This window comes from Ornithodoros turicata, chromosome 2, assembly GCF_037126465.1.
Source record: "Ornithodoros turicata isolate Travis chromosome 2, ASM3712646v1, whole genome shotgun sequence".
NCBI classification, from domain to species: domain Eukaryota; kingdom Metazoa; phylum Arthropoda; class Arachnida; order Ixodida; family Argasidae; genus Ornithodoros; species Ornithodoros turicata.
Window position 1 is genome coordinate 91,830,336 of NC_088202.1, and position 23,416 is coordinate 91,853,751.

The window sequence follows — 23,416 nt, forward strand, 5'->3', positions numbered from 1 at the left end:
ATGACTCCCGGTGGATCCTTCACAGGTCTGATCATTTTGGGGATTACATGCGCTCGTGACATCTCATACTTCCCCTATGCTTGCCATGCACTCGCTGCCTAGGAGTTTGTTCCATCTATAGCCGTAGAATATGTAACTAAGAATTTAAAAAAATAAATGGATGCGTAATCCATATTACTCATGATTCTCACATAGTACTACGCAGCCCCAGACATAGGTATACGCACGGGTCTTCGTCTACGACAGAATGGCGTACACGCAGACCAGCTGATGGACAAAATTCATTATATCAAAAAAAGAAAAAAAGAAGAACTGAGCGTGGAGCACGAAGCAGATACAAAAGACCGAACAGCTCAAGTTTATAGGCTTGCAGAATCACACAGCTATCAGCTTGAGTTTGAATGCAAAAAATAACAGAAAAACAGGTACGCTCCGGTGTTCTTTGTGCAGTTCGTGCATTTTATAACAGTAACGTGGTCCAGGCTTTTATTTTTCCCGTTCCACGGGATGTACATTCTCAGATATTGCACGGAAGCAGGTGGAATGTCGTGCACAGCGCATGTAATCACATTCGTCGCCCGACGCGTCTACTTTGAAACTTTGCTTCTCCGTACCACCAGGGGAGAAACGCGGCGCTAGTGTCGCGCTGCCAAACTCCAGGCCAACGTCCCTATACTCAGTAACTTTTTTGCCCGCAACTCAGTAACTTAAATACGTTTTGTGAGTATTTTGTACAAGCCTGGCGCGCAGTGACATCTGCTTATTTTGTCGGGGCCCCAAAGCGCTTCGGTACACTACTGGAAAATTATGTGAATTACTATTTGGAGTGTTTGCTATACAGTCTGTGCTTCGTGTGTGTGTACTCCAATACTATTTTTTGAACCCTGCATTCGGCTAATTTTCTCTCTCTCTCTCTTTTCTTTTCACTTTTGTGATGCCCCTATCGCTCATTTTGTGTTTGCGACAGCTTTTGTAGTCTCTGTGGGATCGTGCCCTTCTGAAAATGTTTGGCTCCGAAACTTCACTGTGTCGCACTGTGGAATACTGACCCCGCATCATGACAGAAGTAGTGACCTACTGGGTTCTAGGCAGTCACAAACTTTACAGAAGCACTTTATTGAATGCCACGTGTGCCCAGAAGCACAGTGTTCGTAACATGAACCAGTTCGGAGCGTATTTATCACACCACATCAAAAGCAAAGAGCAACTGCGTGTAGTTCTTCCAGATGTAACTCTATATGCACTGTCCTCATCCTGACGATTGCACTCACCAGCTTCGCATTGGCGACAGCACTGGTAATGGGTCACGTGATGAGTAAGGCCCCCAACTGTACCCCCAAATTCTTTTCCTGGGAGGTTTGATTGTACAGTTAGGGAAAATTAGCGACGGGGGGGGGGGGGCTTATTAGGGAAAAAATACGCAGCATGGCAACCTCCATTGCTTCACCAACGCCACCTAGATACAGAAGGCCTGCTTATTGCCTTCTCTCCCTCCTTCGCTACGTGGGCATGTAAAGTCAGAATTCGTCTGCTACTGCGAATCACCGTTCTGCGAATTCAAGAAGTCGCAAATGATTGCAGCTAACTTGGAACCTGTAGACCTGAACCTGTAGACAAAAAGTGCAACAGGATTTCCAGAAAATCAGTCTTGAGAAAGATATGGGACCGTTTTACGCTTTATTTTTCCCGTTTAGTACGCGGGGACGTTCAATCACTGCTCGCATTCGACAGTGGTTCGTCTCCGTGGCTACGACCGCTGAAAGCTCGTTCGTGATTGGCTACCGCCGTTGAAAACACGACCCGATTGGCTGACTCTTAGTTATTACGTCACGTCGACGAGTAAACATGGCTTTCTCTATCTAGGTGGCGTTGGCTTCACCCGTAGTTTGGGCAGCAGCATCACGTGGTGATGTTCTCTAATACGCGGGCGCTATAGGTGGAGATAAACTGGCACTATATCGCTCTGACCAGAAATAGCATTTACATTAGACTGTACAAGTGGCACATGACGTGATTTGCAGAGCTACTGATAAACAAATTGTGAAGGTTGCGTGCCGTCATGGTGCCAGTAGCTTTCGTTGGCGGGTGTTTCCTTGAGCTTGTTGCTGTTGCCAAAGTACTTTGGACTGGTTGATGTGAAGGATGAGTTTTGCTGGGTATTCAGGTTGATGTTGTGTGGCTGGTTTGGACCTGGTAGTGGACCCGTGTTTTCAATATCCTGAAAATGGATACAGTGGTTGGAGACTTGCAGTACCAAAATGCGGGAAACGTGCTTCAAGTACTCTAGATTAACAGAGGAAAGATTCTAATTGAAGTAAGATATTAGTCCAGATCTGGTTTAGGGTGAAGTGCCGGGTGTTGTAAGCAGAGTGTAGATCCGAAAACGTTATCGGTGTGGTTCAGGCTTGGGTTCGATTCAGCACCAGGGCGACGTGTATCGACTCGGACGGGATCTCTACAAGATGAACCGGTTCGTTTGTTATAAAATATGTACGATGAATCTCCTGGCGTATCAAAACGTGCAATAACGACACCGATATCATGATTTTTCTTTTCGCTGTTTATAGTTTCGGTTGTGAACATAACCGAACGCATGTAATAGAAAGAGCGTAGTCCTGGGTCGACGTGAACAGAGCTGCCATGGTTTTGCAAATTATCGGTGACTAAGTAACAAAGCAAACGTACCAATGGAACAGTCACAGAGCATCTCTATTGTGCGCATACATGACTACCTTACAAATGAGCGCAGCAATATATTCTCACGACACTCCGCTCCGCACTCCACTCCACGCAGCAGCATAGTGTCGCGCGATTCTCTTTGCGGATACCGTATCAATTCGTGTCCGGAGAACGCTCGTTCCACGTTCGCTTGCATTGCTGGGACTCCACTTGTGCTACTGTGCATCACAGATAGTGTAATCATAACCAAGCCGTAAAAGTCAGATGTGAATAACATTAAACGATGTTAAAGATTAAGGGACCTCAGGTAGGCAATCTCAATGTTTCTGAACCGTTATTTGAACCGGTAACCGAAATTTCTTCCATCGGTTCAGTTGCGGTTCAGCCGAAAAATAACGGTTATTTTCGGTTCGGTTCGACACTCTGGCTGTAAGGTTTTCTGCCTGGAAATACCACTTTTTACGAAATCTTGTGTCCTCATAATCTTATACCTATAATTTATGCCACTGGAACGTGGCTCACCTTACATTCTAGCAAGACATTGTTATACTCTATACGTGACGAGGAAGATACATAAAGTTAATTAATTTCGGGTTTTAAGAAATATGACAAGAAGATGCGCTCGGTCTGGCCCCCGCATGGTGACATTGTTTCTTCAGAAGTGCTACCGCTTATAACTTCGCCTGCCGACTCAAAGCAGAGCTGTTGTATTTCTATGGCTGCTAGCGATCCTTCAACGCGAACAGAAGAGACGCGTTCCAGCTACTTTGTCCTTGCCGAGAGACGAACATACGTGTCTGACCAAATGTCCCCTATATTTTGGCCTCGAAACATGCCTTATCCATCTAGTCTGATCCTCACCATGACGATCGGTAAGGCCGATCGGCTCTCCCCGCTGTGCTTTATTGTCTATGTCTCACTATGCCGATCGGCCTTGCCGATCAGCCTAGTGACGACGCACCTTTAGAGAACATTTCAAGAGCATACAAAATATGTTATTCTTGAACTGTACAACTTTCCTTGTGACAATGGCGATCGTTGTGGCCTGAGATGACATGAACAAACTCTGCTCGCACCTTCAGTCGCAGGTCTTTCCCATCGTAATCCCTCTGTTTTTCCTTACATCAGTACCCCAGCCTCTTCTTTTTGAATCGCGTCCGCTGTGTCTCTCAGACTCGGCGAAATGTTACCCATTATTAGCCTACGCAAGCGAGCTTGCATCATGCGCTGAATACTGCCACGAACCTTACCTGTCGTATCCAGCTGTAGTAATTGGGTGCTGTTGCCCAAACGGATGCAGGGAAGAAGGAGGAATCGTAGGGTTGGCCTGATGGACCGGACGACGATCCACCCTGAGATGAAAGGATAGTCTCCAGTTGGGCTATGTACTTGATTGCCATCCTGAAATGAACGCCTATGTTAGAAAAAAAAGTACTACGACGATACCGACAAGTTTCAGGAACGTCTCTAACAAATATCGGTCCCATGGAGTGATTTTGATGGAAACGGTGCGTGAAACAGTAGGGTGACTTGAGGTTGCACCAGACAGGGCATTCACATTGACTCCGTGAACTTTGAATGCTTTTATATACTACGAATTTTACATATGAGATTGTAACTAGTGGTAAAAGGGGGTATGTTATGTTAACTGAGTGCTTTTCACGCAAAAAGACGATGATTACCTGGATGTGAATTTAATTCTGTGACTTATGCATGCACGTTATCTCCTCAACAATAGCAAGTATTCTTTCGAAACTGTTTAATCAATTATCGTATACCCGATCCTCAACGTAATTTTAAAATTTGGCAAGGGAGTGTATCAACAACTAAGTAAAAAGAAAAGACGGTAGCGAACATGTGTTTACAGGCAGTTATGTTACAGGTTGAATGAGTCGTTTCTCTGACTGTTTCTTCTTCTTGCTTGTGAGATGGGCAACATTTCAACGTCTTTGAGTGAACTTTCGTTTTTGATGCATCTATCATTGTATTTATTGCAGGTGTTGGAATAAACAAGCAAAACTTGGATCGTTTCCAAACAATATGCACGACTTTACAACTTATACGAGCAAGTTCTGGAGGGTTCGCAAAACGAGTCCACCACCTAACGGAACAGCATTGATTCATAAGTTGTTACTACTTTAGTGTCGGCGATGTCCGTCCTTTAAAGCTTCGTCTGTTGTGAACACGGGGGGCACGTGCCGTTGCTTCTGCACACCACGGTCAGCCGAAGAACCTGGGAGACTGTGAATATGCAGTAGGCGACAATGCTGTGCGCACCACAGGAACCCGTTGCAAATCATATATGTAGTTGCAAGCTCTAGCTGGACCCGTTGGGCCCTAGACTTTGAGCTCAGAAACGTCAATGTAAGAACTACCACCGGCATGACCGAGCGGATTAAGGCGTTAGCCAAGGTCGTGCTGAAGACTGGGAAGAGGTGAGTTCGCATCCTATACCACCGGCTGTGTGTCTTAGGTTTTCCCTGGGTTTTACGAAGACTTTCCAGACGAATGTCGGCACAGTACCCCTGAAGTCGGCCCAGGACGCATACTAACCCCCCTGTCCCCCACTCCTTCCTGCTGCCCTCTGTCCATCTGTCCACGTCTGTGCGCCTCTGATAGCCAAAGTTGCTTCGCGGCGCTAACACGGAATCAAAAAAGAAAAAAAAAATGTAAGGAACTGGGACACTTGCTGTCTATGCTTTGGTGAAAGTAACAACAGAAACGAACACAAAAACAAACAGGAATGAGACAGGACGAGCGCTTTATCCGCCTCAGATGATAACTACCATCCTGGAACGTAGCTACACCCCCCTTTATCTGAAGATATGTTACGGAAGGTATGCGCGAAAACGCGGGAGTTGTGAAGAACCATATCGTTGTCTTTCGATAAGGATCGATAACGACGAATTTCTGTAACGCTCATCAACCTCTGCTGCCCATTCGTCCCTCGTACGGTGTGAGCGCAAGACGCTCTGGGTACCACGATCGGGAACAGCGACTACGACCACAAGTAAAAGTAAGAGACAACGTATGCTTCTAGAGCTCCGAGTTCTCAGATTTTGCCACGCTTTATCGTGGTTGACATCTTGTTGTCGACTGCGTGCGCGATAGTACAAGATGTCTCCTGATGTCTACGTCGTTTGAATCACGTTTAGGGTGGATGTACAAAGAAATACGCTAGTGCATAACGGTAGATTTGTGATTCTGTGTCCGCTATGAGCGTGCGCAATGCTAGTCAGGTAATTGTACTCGTTACTAGTCGTCACGATTAATTGTCATTAAAGTATCTGCATGCTGACATGTGCGCGAATAGAAATGCGCAGAGCACTTTGGGCTGACACACTGTCTTTGTTACTAACAGAAGGAATCGACATCTTCTGTAATGCTTGTTGCTTATTCTGCGCGTGGTATCAAAGTGTGACTAATTGAGTCTCTTCAAGAGTGTGTTTGTGTGCAGTCGAGCTGTTTCGCCCTGTGTGAGATACAGGTTCCTGGATATCGTCCATATCGGACGTAGGAGTATTAGTTACCTGAGAGACTCAATCTTGGAGAATTTTTTTCCTGGTGGCTTGCAGAATGGTAGCTTCTCGCGAAGCAGGTCGAACGCTCGGTTCATGTCACGCATTCTACTTCGCTCACGGTCGCATGCGTTCCGCTTCTGTTCCTCACGGCTTAACGAGCTTGACCCACGATCTGAAAAGACATCAAGGAATAGCCATGATAAGCATTGTATTCCAGCCCATTGTGGGTTCCAGCCCATTGCGGTGTCGTGGGGAATGAGCAGGCCGACAGCGCCGCAGAAGCAGCTCTCTCGTACTAGTATTGCACTGCTGAGAGGAGACCGTCGTTCCATTATGCGACGCCTCGTGACACCCCTGACTTCCCGCCAATGGACAACCGACATTCTCCCCTCATCTATGCTGAACAGAGTTGATCCGACGCTAGCTTTCCGAAAGAACACCTTTAGTCAAGATGCTGCATTAATTCATCGAATGCGACTCGATGTGGCTTTTACAGCTCAGTGGCGTTACCGCTTGAGACAAGTTGACTCTCCCCTTACCCAGTGTCACAATGATGTGGGCTCTGCAGCATGATGAGAACATACACAGTCTCAGATCTGACAATGGGCATAGGAAATTCATAGTCTCTGATAATGCAAATACCTGACTGAACTGGACCTAATGTAGAGTAACTCAACAAAATTATTCGGCGCAGCATGATCTTTGATATCCTTGCGCCAGTAAAGTCAAATCAAATCAAATCAAGTTGACTTTCCCAGATGCTGTCACTGCAGTGCTCTAGAGAATCTGGAGCTCATTCTTCTTCATTGCCCACACTACCAACCTTCCCGAACCGCTCTCTCCGTGTCTCTTAGTCAGCTGGACTCTCGCCCCTTCTCCCTATAAAAATTGCTTGGTCCCTGGCCGAATCCAGCAAGTCAACACTCTGTGCTCAAAGCTCTTTTGACCTTTCTGGACACGTTCGGTCTTGGATCCTTATTGGGAAGGCGCTCATTATTTCATTCCCCACATCACCACCAGCAATGGGGTAGAGTATCACCTCTGGCGATGAAACTCCCCATAGGCATCGTCGTGCCTCAAAAGGGGGAATTGATTGAACACGTAATGTCCCCCTTCAGCACGTTACACGCGTACATTCTTTGTTAATGATAGCGACGGTAGCGCGTTTCTGAATTGGTGGACTTGTCGGCGATAGTGTAAAGGCCCGTTCCGACATACAGCGCTTTGCTCCACAGCGCTGCTCCACAGCGCTGCTCCACAGCGCTGCTCCACAGCGCTGCACCACAGCGCTGCACCACAGCGCTGCACCACAGCGCTGCACCACAGCGCTGCACCACAGCGCTGCACCACAGCGCTGCACCACAGCGCTGCACCACAGCACTGCACCACAGCACTGCAAAAACAGCGATATATTTCCACTGTGGGGTTCGCACTTGCAGCGCTTGTCCCAGCGCTGTACTTGGTGATCTCACGTGATCGGGGGAAAAAAAAAAAGAAAAGGGCAGCCCCGTCACGTGAACGCGCCGCCGCGTTCTCATTGGTTCAGGGAACCTTTCGCTGGGAGACAGCGATGGGAAAGTTCACCGATGCTCAACTTCGCCAAGCGCTGTTTTCCATCGAGTCGCAGCCGGGAGAGGAGGGAAAAACAGCGCTGCTTTCCAGTGCTCTGGAGCAAAGCGCTGTATGTCGGAACGCCGGCCTTAAGAGTCCTCTCATTTCTGCACAAGTTTTCATTGATCCGTTATGTCGCCTGTTGTTAACAGATGACATACGATGTATTAATATGTGTATAGGCGCGAATTCACTTTCAGGTGACACATGATATGGGCAGTCAATTCACCTTTGTCAATCTTACTACAACACTCCGAAGGTTAGAAAATATTTATGATTATGTGACCAGCTCCCGTGGCATAGTGGTTAGGACGACCGCTTTCCACGCCGAAACTGGGAGGCGACGCGGGTTCGGATCCCCGCACCGGCTGTGCTGTCTGGGTTTTCCGTGGGTCTTCCGTGGGTCTCAACCCTTAAGTTGACGGCGGTGTACTAATTGCAGGCATTAGCAATGCTGTGGTCGACAGCTCCCGTTCACGAGAGAATGAATGCCCGTGCCCATAGCACGATCATTAAACATTCAATTGGACACTTGCCTGTCTTCTGAACGGTTGTCGTTCCTTTGTGTCCCAACAAAGACTACAGATTCCCCTGCCTACCAGCTCCCGTGGCATAGTGGTTAGAGTGATCACTTTCCACGCCGAGACTGGGAGGTGACACGGGTTCGAATCCTGTCACCGGCTGTGCTGTCTGAGGTTTTCCCTGGGTTTTCCGAAGACTTTCTAGACGAATGTCGACACAGTTCCCCGTGAAGTCTGACCAGGACGCATGCTGACACCCCTGTCCCCACTCCTTCCTGCTGTTCTCTCTCAATCTGTCCACATCTGTACGCCGCTCATAGCCACAGTTGCTTCGCGGCGCTAACACGGAATTAAGGAATGTTATGGTTATGTGCAGACATAGGCAACTTTTTGTCGACGGGCATTGCTAGCAGGCGACTCTGGGACCCTATTATAACATTGGTGCTGTAGTCGCAGGTAGTACAAACAAAGCATTTTTACGAAGCGATAAATTGGTTGAAAATATATTGGAGGTGTCTGTAAGTGATTTGCACTCAGAATATTTCCCTCATGCAGTCGTATGCGGACTCGTGGTCAGACAGTAAAAAACTGATTTCAGGATAAATGAGTATCACATGAGTATGGCTCGCTCGGATCTCGTGACCCATCAATATCACCGCTCCCTTGTGTTCAGGACGGACGGGCCGAGCTCCAGATAACGGGATCAAAATAACTTGAGAATATGCAGAATATTCCTGAGATTTTATATGGATACGGAAACGTGAAACCTCCCATTACGAACACCTCTCCTAGACAGACACTCCCCTACTGCGGACAGCTGGGTTTCCCCCGGCGAGCTTTGATGATCTTACTTCAATAGCTCTCGTGTACGGACACCTCCCTTCAGCGGACAAGAATCCTGGTCCCGTGGGTGTCCTTTCTAGGGAGGTTTCACTACCACATTCTGGACAACAGAGCGCGGTTATAATTTCCTAATGGCAAAGTTTCTTCTTGTACGGGCAATAAATTTTTCGGTTAACTGAGCTCCAAATAAGTGGGCTGGGCTATGACACTGCATGTTTGCCATGCTTGAATTTTACACTTCGCAAGTGGCGAAATCGTTATCATGTTAATCGTGAAGTGAGATCAGCGCTATACAAGAGAAAGGAATTTGTTATGGGTTAGGGCACTGAATTCCACAGAACGCTCCTATCCCTGACAGCATACATTGATGCTTTCAGCTATGAACGATATGCATACACCCTAGCTGCTCGCGCAGTAAGCACTTCCAGATATCTTTTTGTCCTGGTCTTTCTGGGTGACATTGGTCAACTACGGCAACTTTATTTAGATTATGATGATTGGGGCGCTTCACTCTAACCCCCTGCTCCCGGAAATTCAGTGAAAATATAATGATGAGCCTCACGGTGAGACCGAATGCCTACATAGTCCAGTAAGATTAGTATAGTATCTTCAGGGCAGAGCGTTGACGTGCTGAATCTGACCATGAACCAAGTAATTTTGTCTTAGTGAGAGGACGGGGGTCTAGCTGATTTAGAGACACTGTGAGTGTGGTCCTGAAAGGTTGGCAATGCGGACAATGGTGAAATTGGCGATAAGGGTACTTGCAATTTAAATGTTGGCTCTTCTCTAATCATTATCGGAAACCCGTGATTTTGATAACATAGTTTAACGCCATTGGCTCTTGGCACTTGCCTCTGCACCTGGGTCCGCAGTCTAACGCGCGCGGTGACCAGCTCGCGTGGCCGAGTGGTCAACGTGCTGGCCATGTCACGTGGAGACTAGGAGGTACTCGAATTCGAATCCCGATTCTGGCATGGGTGTCACCTATACATATTAGGTCGTTTGACGCTGGATGACATGCAGTAGTCCTAATACGTTCGCTAGAGAGTTAGTCAAGGCAGCAAATAGAGCAGACTCGAGCCTCTGTCTGTAGTGGTGATGGACGGGGCGCCGCAACGGGATATTTATGCTCACAAGTGTCGTGGCAACAGTGTGCGCAGTTGTGTCAGAGATTGGGACTGCTTCGGTCCAACGGGTGTAACGACCGATGATTATGAGAATTTAGTTATAGACTTGGCTGTGTGGTTCAGCAAGGTCGATGTGCAGATAGCCGAAACGGCAGTCAATCGGCAGTAACCTTGAGGGGCAAAGCGTGTGTGCCGTTGGGTTTTGGAACGTTGGGCATTGCACACGTGCTCCAACCCAACGCTTGATGTTCGAATTCTTGTTTGACCAAACGTATGGCGTTCGAATGGGTGTGAGTAGCTCGTATGCCTGGGTGCGACAAGGAGTGGAAACGGTCGAAAATGGGACGACGAAGCGCCAAGGGTACGAAGGGTCGAGGCGAACCTTGCGAAATGTCACAAGCCACGGCTATTGCCCCAGGGAAGACGACATATTCGATTTTCATGTTCGATGTAGAGCTTGCGCGGAAAGTGGAAAGTTCGTCGCCAGAAGTACTGTGCCGTCGACAGGATATCAAGGGAGCGGATGGTCGAGGGGAGGCAGACTCGTGCGGTTGTAACGGAGATGACTCGGCTGAGCGCATCGGCCACAGCATTGTTTGACTCCGCTCGGGTGCTGGATATCGGTTATAAACTCCGACATGGAGGAAAGCTGCGTATCTCGCGGGGAGTATCTCCAGTGCCGGTGGAAAAGCAAGTATACGTCAAGGATTTATATGTAGGTGGTGAATGGACGACTCTTTTGAAAATGTCAAAATGTTTCACTGAGAGGAAAATTGCGAGAAACTCGCGTCCAAACGTGCTGTAGCGTGTTTCTACTGGCTTCAGCATGCGGCAGAAGATGCGATTGGGTGCCATACAGAAGGTACGAGTTGCTGCTCAGCACCGACTGCGACACTCGAGGCGTCCATGGTCCACCGTGATACTTGTATAGGAACATCGTGTCGAGGGTGGTTGAGGAGCGTGGCGGAGGCGAAGTCGTCACGAATCTTGTTGAGCGTGGTGCGGTTGCTTCTTTGGACCACTCCAGTGTTGGTGAAGCACGCTTGCGGGCAGAAGGTAAAGCTTCAAGTGGGCGAAGTGTTTCCGCGCTAGGGGGCATGAATGGTATGAATCGTCCATAGAAGTTTACCAATCCGAGGAACTGTTGTGGCTGCGTGGCTGGTGTTGCGTTGGGAGGATTCGCGGATGGCCGCGATTTCAGATGGTAGAGGGAGTATGCCGTGCTGGCTGACACGATGCGACCGAGAAAATCCAGCTCCGGCACGCCAGGTTCGCTTTTGGTGGCGTTATTGACGATTCCATTGTCTTGGAGTCGCGTGAAAAGTACACGTATATGCCCGTGTGTTTCTGGATCGGGACTTGCTATAAGATATCGTTCATGTATGCATAGACAAATGATTGCCCTCGGACGACGGAGTCAATAAATCTCTGGAATGTTTGTGCCGCGTTGGGCAAACCGGAAGGTGTGCGCAAGTACACAGATACTTCAAATGGATTTACTATAGTGTTTTTTTGGAATCTTCTTCAGCCTTAGGAATCTGATGGTAGGCGTGGACCAAGTCAATTTTCCATCGCTGCCAAAATCGATGATGTTGGGGATAGGGTACCGGTCTGGTGCACGGTTCAGAGCACGGTACTCTCCGCATGGTCGCCAACTTACCGTTCTTTTTTTTGTTTTTTTTTGGGGGGGGGGGGGCACCATGTGGAGTGGCGAGGTCCAGTTGCTGGATAATGTTCTAACGATTCGCTGTTCGAGCATGTGCACGTTCGCGTCGCCACTCGCTTGATAGGCGTAAGAGGAATGGGCCAAGGACTATTCTGGTTGCACGCGTGTTGCCAACTAGTGCTTTATTCGCGCGGGCTAAAAACGTGCGTCTCGTAGTGGCACTGAAAATGTCACTGCCTCGAGTTATATGGCAACGTATACGATATAGAAATGAAATAAAAAGACATTCGATCGGATGAGGACCACAGTGTCGCATTTAACTATTTTTTTAAATTGTGTGTTAGCGCCGCGAAGCAACTGTGGATATGAGCGGCGTACAGACGTGGAAAGATGGAGAGAGGACAGCTGGAAGGAGTGGGGGGCAGGGGGGTTAGCATGCGTCCTGGGCCGACTTCAGGGGGAACTGTGCCGACATTCGTCTGGAAAGTCTTCGGAAAACCTCGGGAAAACCTCATGCATTTAACTAATTGAGGAATATTTGGGTTCTTGCTCTTCCAACAATCTCTCCTGTCTGACGGAAACGTGCGCATCCTTACGTGTAAGTCTATACTCCTAATTATATTATTAACGTATTTTCCTCACGAAAATAGGGAACGTTTCAAAAGCTACATGCGGTGCTCGATGCATTTTTTGTGCCAGCGCCTTCCAAGCGATCACATACGGTAGCTAACGTGCATTGTAAACGAAATGGAACTGTTGGCAGCCATTGTTCCATTGCTCGCTCTGAGAGAACGGCCCCAAGCTGTGTGCTACAGCTGGAAGGGAGGAGTTTCACAGGGTTAACGCATCTGGATGATCCACAACTGCGGCTTCGCTCGGCTGGAAAACACGGGACGTCGTTGGCGGACATGCAGGGACAGCGCAGTCTGCCTCCAAGTGTTTTTATTACGGTAGCACGCGTGGATGTACTAGTATTACAATTTTATTTACCGTAACTTCCGGCCGATAACGCGCACCTAGTAAAAATAAAGTTTTAAAATAAAGATACCACGCACCTTCGTATATGCCACGCATGCACACGCCCAGCCAAGTCCAGACGGTGCTTAATTACGCTCCGGAAACGAGGAAGCATCACGTTTAGATGAATCACATTATAGTAATTCGTGGCTTTACATTGCGGGACCACTATGATCATGAGCGACGCCACATTCATCGGCCTGGGAGTTATTTTGCCTGCCTGAAGGTGCGCTATAATTTCCACACATGGCAAACCATGTTTAACGTCCCTCGCGCGAACCTGCCACCAAGTTGCTGACGTCCTCGGCAAAGTTCGATCCCGCAACCTATGCATCAAGGCTTGCTACGAGGACGGAAAGTGCCAGGCATATAACACGCTCCGCCGTATATAGCGCGCAGCAGGGGCAGAAGGGCAAATTCCGCCGTATAATACGCGCGTAATACACAGAAAATTACGGTAGTTGAGCTGCTTCATTGGATGAACTGAATAAACGAAATTTATTCATTTCACATTGCTCCAAAACCTTGCACCTTGTACGAAAATGAAAATGTAACAGTGTGTTGTTTTGTTGCCAGTGTAGCCAGGACGGAAAGTTCCGTAGACAAGAAGAATGAACTCGGGTATTTTAATGGTCTTCGATGGAAATTGGTGTTCTGAAGCTGGAACACGCAAGAAAGGACAACACAACACACAAGCCTCAACTGCCTAAGAACAATGAACGAAGGAAGTCACGGAGAAGGTTAGCCAGCCGTAGGACTCGAACCCACATTTTCTGGATTGCCGCACTGGACCGGCAGTTCAGAACATGTGGGTTCCAGTCCTGCAGCTGGCTAACCTTTTCAGTGACTTCCTTCCTTCTTTCTGATGGTCTTGTTAAGGTTTCTTGAGGTTAGCTCGTGAAATCATAGCACGCGTCTAGCGTTTTGAAAGGTCTTTTAGGAGAAAGCAGTAGCACGATTCATGGGGTTGATTGGAAGCTCAACTGTGTCCAGCAATCTTGAAAGCCACTGTAGCATTTGTAATACACGTACATTGAACATCGAAATGTAGACAACCAAACTGACAGCTCTGCTTCTCGACTGTTAGACTGGTGAGTGCTGCGTGTTGCATCGTGTGTGAGTACAGATGCATAAAGATGTCGAAATTAGTTTTCGTCTCTGAACACTGATTTCTACAGTGGGCTCTTATGAATTGGGAGTCATTAGTGTTCAACGTGGTAGATACCTTAACTGCGAGGAACATGAAGTCTTCAGTGGAATCCCATACGGAGGATCCTCATTGACGTTAGATACATTAATCTCCGCGTACTACAAGGTGATAAAGAAGTACATTTCGTTAAGATGGACTCAGATTCATGCAAAGTGAAAGGAATTGTTGCTATGAAGGAGCATTTTCGAAGAATAATAACCAAGTCAGACAAACAAAAGTTTATGATGCAAGCATATCAAACAAAAGACGAATACCTATTGTAAAAACTAACCCCCCACCCCCCCCAGAAATTATGCGTAATAGTTGGAATGGCAAACGTTTTCCTTTGTGGCTGAGAGAGATATATGTGTCGATAGGAAATTTTGTGTTGACTCGATCTCGAAAGTGCTTGAACGAGCTTGGTGTTCCTTTCCCATTCCCAACTCAATAATAGCCATATAATATGTCAGAGATCCGAAGTCAATGTTCATCTGCTGCATCTATCTTGTATTAGACTTTGCTGTCTCAGGGAATGATTAATTATAGTGATCGATATAAAATAGATAGATCTGAAGTTGTGCGCGTTTAGGGTGTTTGTGCTGTACTCACTGAGTGTGGCTCCATGAGGCAGCTAGAAAATTAAGAACGCGCCTGTTAGATGGTTTGGAAGAAGAAAAAAAAAACGAAGTCCAACGTGTCTATATTCCTGTTGTTCGTAACAGTTCATTTATGTCGACGAATCGACGAACTTGCCTGGAACTGTAAGCAACGAACATGAGATTCAAAATGTTTTCCACGTCGCCTACGCAAGTAAATTTTTGTTAAACGTTGCGCCGCAGTTGTTGCAGACGATCTCATGGGAACAGAGGGAAGCGTGAGCAAAAGCTGGATAATCTTCCGCTTTAGCAAAAAGCATCTAGGGCCATACGATTGTTAGGCTCATTTTTCGCAACCTTAGCGAAATTTAAAGATAAAACCAAAATGGGAGCTTAGGAGGAAAAATCACAGATGCCCTGATTATTAAGCGAGGGATCCAATGCCTGAGCAACCCGAAGCTGAAACGCTATTGCTCCAGACACCACCGTAGGGGAAACATGACCCCAGGGTCCTCAATGCTGCTCATTTTTTAGGCACATCCCCTATAGACACGTTTTGGGCGAAAATCGAAATTCTGCACACGTTTGAAAATGGGTTTTCCTCGACAAATCAAATACGCTATAACCGCATCTTGTGCAGTATACAATTGACGGTAAATACGTGAAGTGTTGCGTCCATATCAGGTGGTTTTCGTTGCCACAGCTCTGGCTTGTGGGCGAGTACATTTTCGCTACAAGGGAGAGTCAGTATTTCGTCGCACATATGTTACAACCTTGATTTCTCCTAATGCCTGTTTATACGGTTCCGCTGGATTGTGTATCCGTACGCACGTGGTGACAACAGTATTGCCTCACGGCCCTGAGGGTAAATAAATAAATAACTAAATATTCGAACATTCAGTTTTGCAGAGCTGCCTATTCTCCCCGGCATGCCTTCCTCGGACAGCCTAGCCGAAAGAGGTGTGCGATTGAACTATAGAGAGGCACGTAGCTGTTCGCTGAAAGCGTATCTTCCTTTTTTTTTTTTTTTCACGTTCTGACACATTTTTGTTTTACGAAACAATTACCGAATGTAACGATGTCATTTTTGCTCGTACATGTTATTTAGGACTATGATTTACATCAGTGGTCTTATACATCAGTCATTTATATGAGTATGGCAAGGGGTAATGATCACTTCGACACATATATCCAGCACAAACGTATGAGTAATGCATAAAAAGTAAATTCGTCTAAGCTGTGCGGGTATTGACTTTTTATTATTTGTCCTGCAGTTAGATATGCACGCGCATATTAGTACATGCATGTACATGTACAGGTACAGAAAGATACACACCGATATATATTTTCCAAATTGGCAACTATTTTGTTTCGGTTGCCCCGTGGTTCAGCCACTGTGTACCACTTTCAGTCAAAGACATGCATCAACGCTGACACATTCTGAAAGTGCCAACTCCAGGTCGCGGACAGTTATGATCATACAGCAGAGTATGTAATACAGCCGATAAATGAACTAGAAACGATGCGTGAGGCTATACGTACATCGCCGGGAGATGGGTCGTTTGTTTCTCTTGCGTCGCCATCGCTTGGTCGTTTTGGCGAGGGCGGAGGACTGGGCGATTGCCATGGTGGAATCAAAGCAGAAGACGAAACGAGTGTAGGAGGATGATTGTTAACTGCGACGAGCAATAGACGTCGTTCGTGCCCCGCTGTGCGGGACTGGCTGTCGACAAAAGCTGTGGCATAAGCGCATGCAAGCGGGGCCTCAAAAAGCGCACAACTGCAAAGGCACCTGCAGCACAGATGTCCGGCCACATGTACAAGACCTGTGTCCCGAGCTGATTTTCTCTTGAGAAATATGGAGGCTTCCCGCGCTGGATGATCCGCAACGGCTGCTCGCTGTGCGACACGTTTATCCCCGGGTAATAATCGCGCCACGATATGTGTATGGGCAACGATGCCACTTCCGTATAGCACGCACGGCTGCATGCCTCATAGTTGCGTGCGGAGTGGTGATCCTCGATATGCTTTGCGTTCAAAGCAGGTATATGTCAATGGAGCGTATGCGTATGGCGGGGTACATATCGGCTTGGGAGGTCTGTTGAGGTGTCTACACACTGTAGACCTGTTGCCGTCGTACGCGTGCCCAACATCCTCATTTTGTGTCAGATGCCAAGATAAAAGATCTTGTCACATTTATCATGTGCACAGTGCCATCTCGTAGGACTAGGATAACTACTCATGTCTGTCACAACCACCATTTCAGGTCGGCGCCGGCATTTACGGATGTCTTTTCTTACACTCAATAACAATTTGCAATAACGTCGTACAGTGTCGTACGTTGTCGTGCAATGTGTATTGGATATCTGATATTCACTCAGGTTTCTTAACTTGCTCCTAACTCTTTTTTTTTTTTTTTCGCGAGTGATTGCTACGAATAAATAACGTTCTCTCTAAGCATCAACGTTTTGTAAGCCCGTTAGTCGAGTGCCAAAGGACGTGCTGGAAATTCGCTGCGCCAAAGGATGTGCAGAGCCTTTCTTTTCTTTTTTTAACGGCAATAGCTGAGTACGTGTTGACGCAGGAGAAACTCCATCAGGCGTCACGCCTTGGCTGCCGTAGGGCAGTACATGGTAATAGTTGCCACTTTTGTTCGAAAAGGAGTTTGACATACCAGATAATCTGTTTTCGCAAAGTATTGCTATGGTGCACCAGTAGAAAAATAACCAATGAAATCTGTCATGTGCTGATGCATCACATCGTACAAAAGGCAGCAAATGTGTTAATACTACATAAAGACCACGTTCCACAGAGTATACCGCGTATACACGAATAAAAAAGTGGACAAATTTGTACAAACAAATACCACTTCGTGCAACAGTTAATGTGAGATCGCCGTGGCCTGTGGCCAGGACAATTTACTCATATTTACTACCACTGCACGAATTGGTGTATGCTGTACCCTTTTAGATGACCTGTATCTGATATATTAAGTTGAAAACGTGTCCGAGGGTCACCCTCGAGATGTAGTAACCTCTGCCACGTCGTTAAACGCCTCATTTGCGGATCCGAACGTTCAATATGTTTGGAAGTTTGTCCATGCACGATGCATCTGTGTGTCCCATCTATTTGCACGTCTACGTACTCGCTACGGTGTTCAACTGTTGTATATCGTTGCTTTTAGTATTATTATTATTCTGTGAGTCTGACATATTTTTGCCCTGACGAAGGTGGAGCTTCCGCCGTAACGTAGACAACCTTTTTAGCATTCCAAGTATCTTAAATGTAAATAAATACCCCCTTTTTTCTTACTTCCCGTACCTTCGTAGTCTGTGTTTCATTTTTCGTTTCAACTATATATATAGATATATATACACAATAACAATAATGTCCTAAGAGCGACAACACATTTTGTTTGCTGAACGAGTGAGAGGTACTGAGTCGAAAAAGAATGAAAGTTGACACACCGCCGGCGATCAACAATGGAACTTTTAGTTTGCTAAAACAAAGGAAGGATGAACTACCATAACTAAGGCAACGAATAATTTTTCCAGACAGAAGGACATGCGTAGGACATAGCGCACGTGTACCCTTTCGGTCCCTATATGTATACTCCCTTCTCTTTAAGGTACTGTTGGGGAAACGGTTAGCTAAAATCGCCAGTCCCATACACCTCTGTTGTACTTGAAAGTGTTGTGCCAATATTGTATTTGAAGGTGTACCATGCGCTGCACGTGTTTATTACTCGAACGAAATAGTCTTGCAGCACCTGGAGATTTGAGATGAGATAAACCACGGAATACTAATTTTAGACAGCTGTGTCCCCTACAGTACCTCTTGCATAGAAAGGAGAGAAGGATGCGAAAGAAGCGAGCTCTGGAAAAGCTTTGTAGGTGTCACTTTGTCACTCAAGGCGTCCCGTGAAATGTCCTTGTTAGTGTGAATTAATGGTTCTCCATATTAGTGTCGCTAATGCCAACTATGCATGTGGCTGCCTGTCCCCGTGAATGTGTCTGGGGCCTAAGGCCCGGACATGGGGAGGCAGCCACAGGCAGCACGCATCCTAGAACTCCAAAACTGACCGTTCGAACACAACGAGACAGTAAACAGAAAGCTTATAAAGTGACGTCATAGCACAGCACGTAAGGGGCTCGGAGTGTGACTCCTTTTGCTTGTTTGTTTGTTGAGGAGATGTGAGCGAGATAAATGGGCTTCCTCTTACGGGCTCTATGTAAGGCCGAACGTGCGGCGTCGAAGGACAATGAATGGTTGGCATCCTCCGACTATGACCCTCATGTTCATTTTTTTTTTTCGTGCATTCTGCATTCATACATTCTTTCCAGCCGCTAAGGCAACTGCACAATATCCTAAAGCATGCACGTGTTTCAGATTCCGCCATGTGCTGATTTAATCCGCAGAGCGACCGCTGTGCCTTCGCTCATGATCATATCGTTGTCTTGCAACGTGAAGCCACGAATTATCATTATCGAATTCGAAATTCGAAACAATGTGACCTTCATTATTAGTCAAATGGCAATTGTAATTTCGTTGATGACCGTGCTTACAACGTCTTTGTTAGTTTTGGTCCTGATCATAATACCCCGAATGAACGCTCGCGCCTTTAGAGTAGCAGAGATCACAAAAGTGGGTACACGAAAGGAAGTATTAATGGACATTTGCAGCCATATCGTCCCCGGAGGTACCGAAGAGTATCGATAAGTTCACTTACTTCGGTCTCTTGTCCGGCCACTGCTCCTCGTACTCCTTGATGACGACGCCACAGTCGTCGTCGTACCCGTGGAGGTAGCGCACTCCCTTGTAGTGCTGTAAGTCTGAGCCGTTGTCATGATGTGGTAAGGTGTCCTCTGCATTGGAGGCAGCGTTCGGTAAGGCTCAGGCATGCCTGCTTGGATGGCGTTCATCTTCGCCTCCTGTTCGGCGAGGTTGACGTCGTAGTGTGGTTGAGATATTGAATCCTGAGGAAGAGCGTAAGCCTGTTGCTCACTAGCAGCGAACTCCTCATCAGCAGGATCTTGGTTGAGAGTCATCATGCGGTAGTCATAGGGCATCGGATCGTTGCATCCCACCAGTTCGGGCTGTACAAGAGGATCGAGAGTGTACAACGTAGTGAGGCTGTCCTCCTTCTTGGATGGTGACTCTGGCCACTCACTACGAAGTTCTGCAAGCTGCGGAGAACGTTCGTCTTCGGTGATTGGCTCTCCGGTGTCCTGCACGCTTTCTTGTAAGTTCTCTTGTTGAATTAAAAGTAATTGTCCCGAAGTGTCTTCAGGAGGGACGGCACTAGAATCGTAGACGACTTCTTCGACCACTTCGTACTTCACTTGCACTGGTTCGTCATTTGGCACAGTATCTTCTGCAGCGACGGTTTCTGCCAATTGAGGTTGTGGTTCCCTGAGAGTTTCTTCTCTCTGAAGGATTGTAATGAGTATGTTATTTATGCAATTTTGTGCAAATAGTATATGCAGACAAGCTATGCCTTTGGTATTACATTGCAGGTAAACACTCTTCAACACATAGAAAAGCTTTAGCACGATAGATGTGCAAAGTTTGCTGAATACACGCTACTGTTAACGTCCTAAGGAAATATCCAGCATTCTTAAACCTACTATGGCACATAAACACATGGCAACGATATGACAAGGCCGAAAGACTTTGGATGCAATGTCTGGTCTTCCACAAGCTCAAGAAATAAGTTGCCTACAAGACCAGGGGTGCAATTTGTTTGCTTTCTAAATACTGTCATGACATTTTTCGCATGTCGTCGGGTACAACAGCTCCTCGCACAATGACCTTTTGAAATGCGAACACGTATACCGCTGTGCACCACCCAGAGGAGTAAACAATACACATACGCCTAATGTAAGCCTACTAACACGTGGAACGTTCCCTTCGTACTTCAGTCACATCTCTCAAGGAATTTCGCATATTCAGGAATCTGCAAAGGTCAGTTCTGTACAAGAAAAAGTATATATTTTGTGCAGTCGTTACGTCACCTTATTACCTGGCTATGAGAATGACGCGTAGTGGTAGCTCAGCTTGCACCAGTGCCGCTTTTGACCAGAGGTAACGAGCGGTATGCAAGGGAACATTACCTGCTGTTCTGACGACGATCCCTGGTCTTCCTGTCGACTCTTCTTGCTCTGGGGTCCTTCCTGACTCTCCATGTTGGCAGCGACCTGTTGCTGGAATACGCGACGCCTGTCGTCCGTGACGAACGCCCGAAAGAGGCGGGGCGTGAAGCCTGGAAGTCCTGCCCACACCTGTTTAGACGGCGCTCTGAAGCGCTACGCGGCTCGTGATTGGTTCACAGTATCGTCTTCGCTACGTCTCAGTGCTTTTTCTGTTTACAGTTATTATTGGAAGCATCAAAAAGACTTCTGTCATACGCACAATCAAGAAAATGCAACATTTTGCAAATTTTCGTGCACCACAAACTCTACCGGCCAAGCTTGGAGCTTACTTCGTGGAACTTCCGTTTGAGATTCAAACCTCCCGGTGCATTGGTGTCGTCTGGGAACGGAACCAATACAAAAATTCCTGTTGGCACACATAGCTAAAAGTACAGTTTCGCAGTTTAAACCCGCCTTATTCTTCCTTCTAGACTGGTGTATAGAGATGGGAAGTTGTTGGTGGAACGGGACCTCCGCAAAGTAGTAGGAGCACGACTTCCAACGTTTACATAGCCGCACTCTGGTCTGGAGTACACTGTCCTCCATCGTGGCTCATTGGGAGGAGCATGCATTTCCGCGGCGATCTGTAGCGAAGTGTACAAAGGATGTTGTGATAATGCGGCTGCTCGATATAGCTGTTATTCACTGAAACGCTCACATTCTTGCATTCTGTACTTCGTGTCCCACATGCACCCACACGCACTGAGGTATGGTACTGCAATTGTTGCGGTGAATCACCTCATTCCATCGTCATTCATGTTGTTGTTGCTTCGTGTCCTTGCTCAACAGGTGACACAGGCGCATGAAAGAAGTTCTCCATGCTCAAAAACACGTGCCACATGAGAAATATGCACTGACGTCACGAGAAATCATTCGAACTACTAGCTGACGTGGATTGGATTGGATATTATGGAGCTCATCCACGAATGCGAAAAAAAAAAGAACACGTGTACAGTTGACAGTGCAACGTTCACTAGGGGTTAATACTGAAGTTGCAGGGAATAAATTGAACGAGTGAAAGAGGTAAGAGTGGGTAATCTCATGGGCGCGCAGGATGACTATACATGTGCCCCCTAAGTTTCATTTGCGCCAGTGTTCCGTGCCACTGCTCCACTTCTGCGTCAGTTGTGACAAAGAAGTTCCAAAGAAGAAATTCGTGATGCCGCTATGCGTCAAAATTTGATGTCCGTCTGGACGTCCTGGAAATATTGGTACCGCATTTTCCGGTATATAACGCGCGCGTTGTACAGTAAAAGTGTTCTGAAGAGGCCCTGCGCATTACCTAACGGTGCGCGTTATACACGGAAATATTTTCCCGCAGAGTTCCTTTTCAGGTCGGTGACGTACAAATTCTAGCCTCTTCCAGAGTGTGCTGCGGCTTTCTCCCGTATCTCTTAGGGTCAGTTGACAAAACCGGCGAAAGGGCACTGGACTTCATAAAAGGTTAATGGTGCTGCTTAAGGATGCTATTCAGCAGTCAATAATCTTGAATTCATTTCAGAAGAATGGCGTGATTGAGTGGGGGACGCGAAACGGAAAGCAGAGAGGAGACTGAAGTATACTATGAAAGCGACGCTGTTGCATCGGAGTTTAACGGAGTTGACTAAATGTGTGTCTAATATAGCATATGCATATATGATATACCGCTTTGGTTTATTGTGTATACTGGTGGCAGTACAGAAGCTTGTAGCACCATTGCGGTGCGCGCGACACATCGAACATTTTTCAACTTCGGCCCGCTTTAAGGGGTGCTCGTGGTACACCAGAAAATACGGTACTTCAGCAGGAAACGCCCGATGCCTGACTTGAGGTGCCTTGGCCAGAGTACTTTGAGCACATTGAGAAGTCGGTCGTCCAGTGCAGCTGGTAGCTGACGTGCACAACTTATCCGAGCTCGTTTTATATGGTAGAAGGTGAAGATATCAAATACTGCGACTGTTAATATTGTACGGACCTTTTGCACGATGTCTGCGAAGAGTGAGGTCCTGCAAACGGATCTGTACATTGAGGATATCTGTTTTACGGAAAAAATAATAATAAATTCCGTGCGTTTCCACGATCAGTGGATAGTTTCAACTTTCAGAGTCTTGCGCTATAAATACGTGCCTCGATACTTGAAAGCGTGCAAATGCTGCACAATATTAGGGCAGATGTCGCTCATGCGTGAGTTTTTTCTTTTCTTTTTTATTTATGGCATAAGGGCAACTATTGGCTAAAGAGTGCAATCATACCTCATGCGTGAGAATGGAACTCACACTGTACTGGGGGTGCCTCCGCAGGTTTGCAATAGTCATTATATGTGCGAAGCTACTGTCTTTGTTCTTTGCGAACAGGGTAACTCATCCCTCAATCCCCGTCAACGGTGTCGGTGCATTGGAAAACCCTCTCCTGTTTCTGGGGATGGATATGGTAAGAATGATATGGTGGTTTTGATCCCCAAGTAGCCTCTCCGTGT

At 46.9% G+C, this 23,416-nt stretch overlaps 1 protein-coding gene and 1 long non-coding RNA gene across 3 annotated transcripts in view; one reads left to right on the forward strand and one right to left on the reverse strand.

Annotated features, from left to right (window-relative positions):
• Positions 1 to 1,097: 1,097 nt before the first annotated feature.
• Positions 1,098 to 21,314, reverse strand: LOC135385780 (basic-leucine zipper transcription factor A-like). Its single transcript, XM_064615293.1, has 5 exons — positions 20,884 to 21,314; positions 19,500 to 20,199; positions 6,210 to 6,372; positions 3,930 to 4,080; positions 1,098 to 2,218 (listed from the first exon to the last, which is right to left on the reverse strand). Exons 1-5 carry the CDS (start codon positions 20,953 to 20,955, stop codon positions 2,024 to 2,026), a joined length of 1,281 nt encoding a protein of 426 aa, XP_064471363.1. The 5' UTR covers positions 20,956 to 21,314; the 3' UTR covers positions 1,098 to 2,023.
• Positions 5,590 to 23,416, forward strand: part of LOC135385782 (uncharacterized) — an 85,016-nt gene continuing 67,189 nt past the window's right edge. For both annotated transcript variants that reach the window (XR_010420492.1, XR_010420494.1), the window contains exon 1: positions 5,590 to 5,695. This is a non-coding gene — a long non-coding RNA (uncharacterized LOC135385782). The remainder of the gene's footprint in view (positions 5,696 to 23,416) is intronic.

Coding starts and splice junctions, on each gene's coding strand:
- LOC135385780 (XM_064615293.1), bottom strand. CDS start 20,955: ATGGAGAGTCAGGAAGGACCCCAGAGCAAGAAGAGTCGACAGGAAGAC. Junction 4,081..6,209: donor TCCAAGATTGAGTCTCTCAG/GTAACTAATACT, acceptor CGTTCATTTCAG/GATGGCAATCAAGTACATAG. Junction 2,219..3,929: donor ACTACAGCTGGATACGACAG/GTAAGGTTCGTG, acceptor ATCCATTTTCAG/GATATTGAAAACACGGGTCC.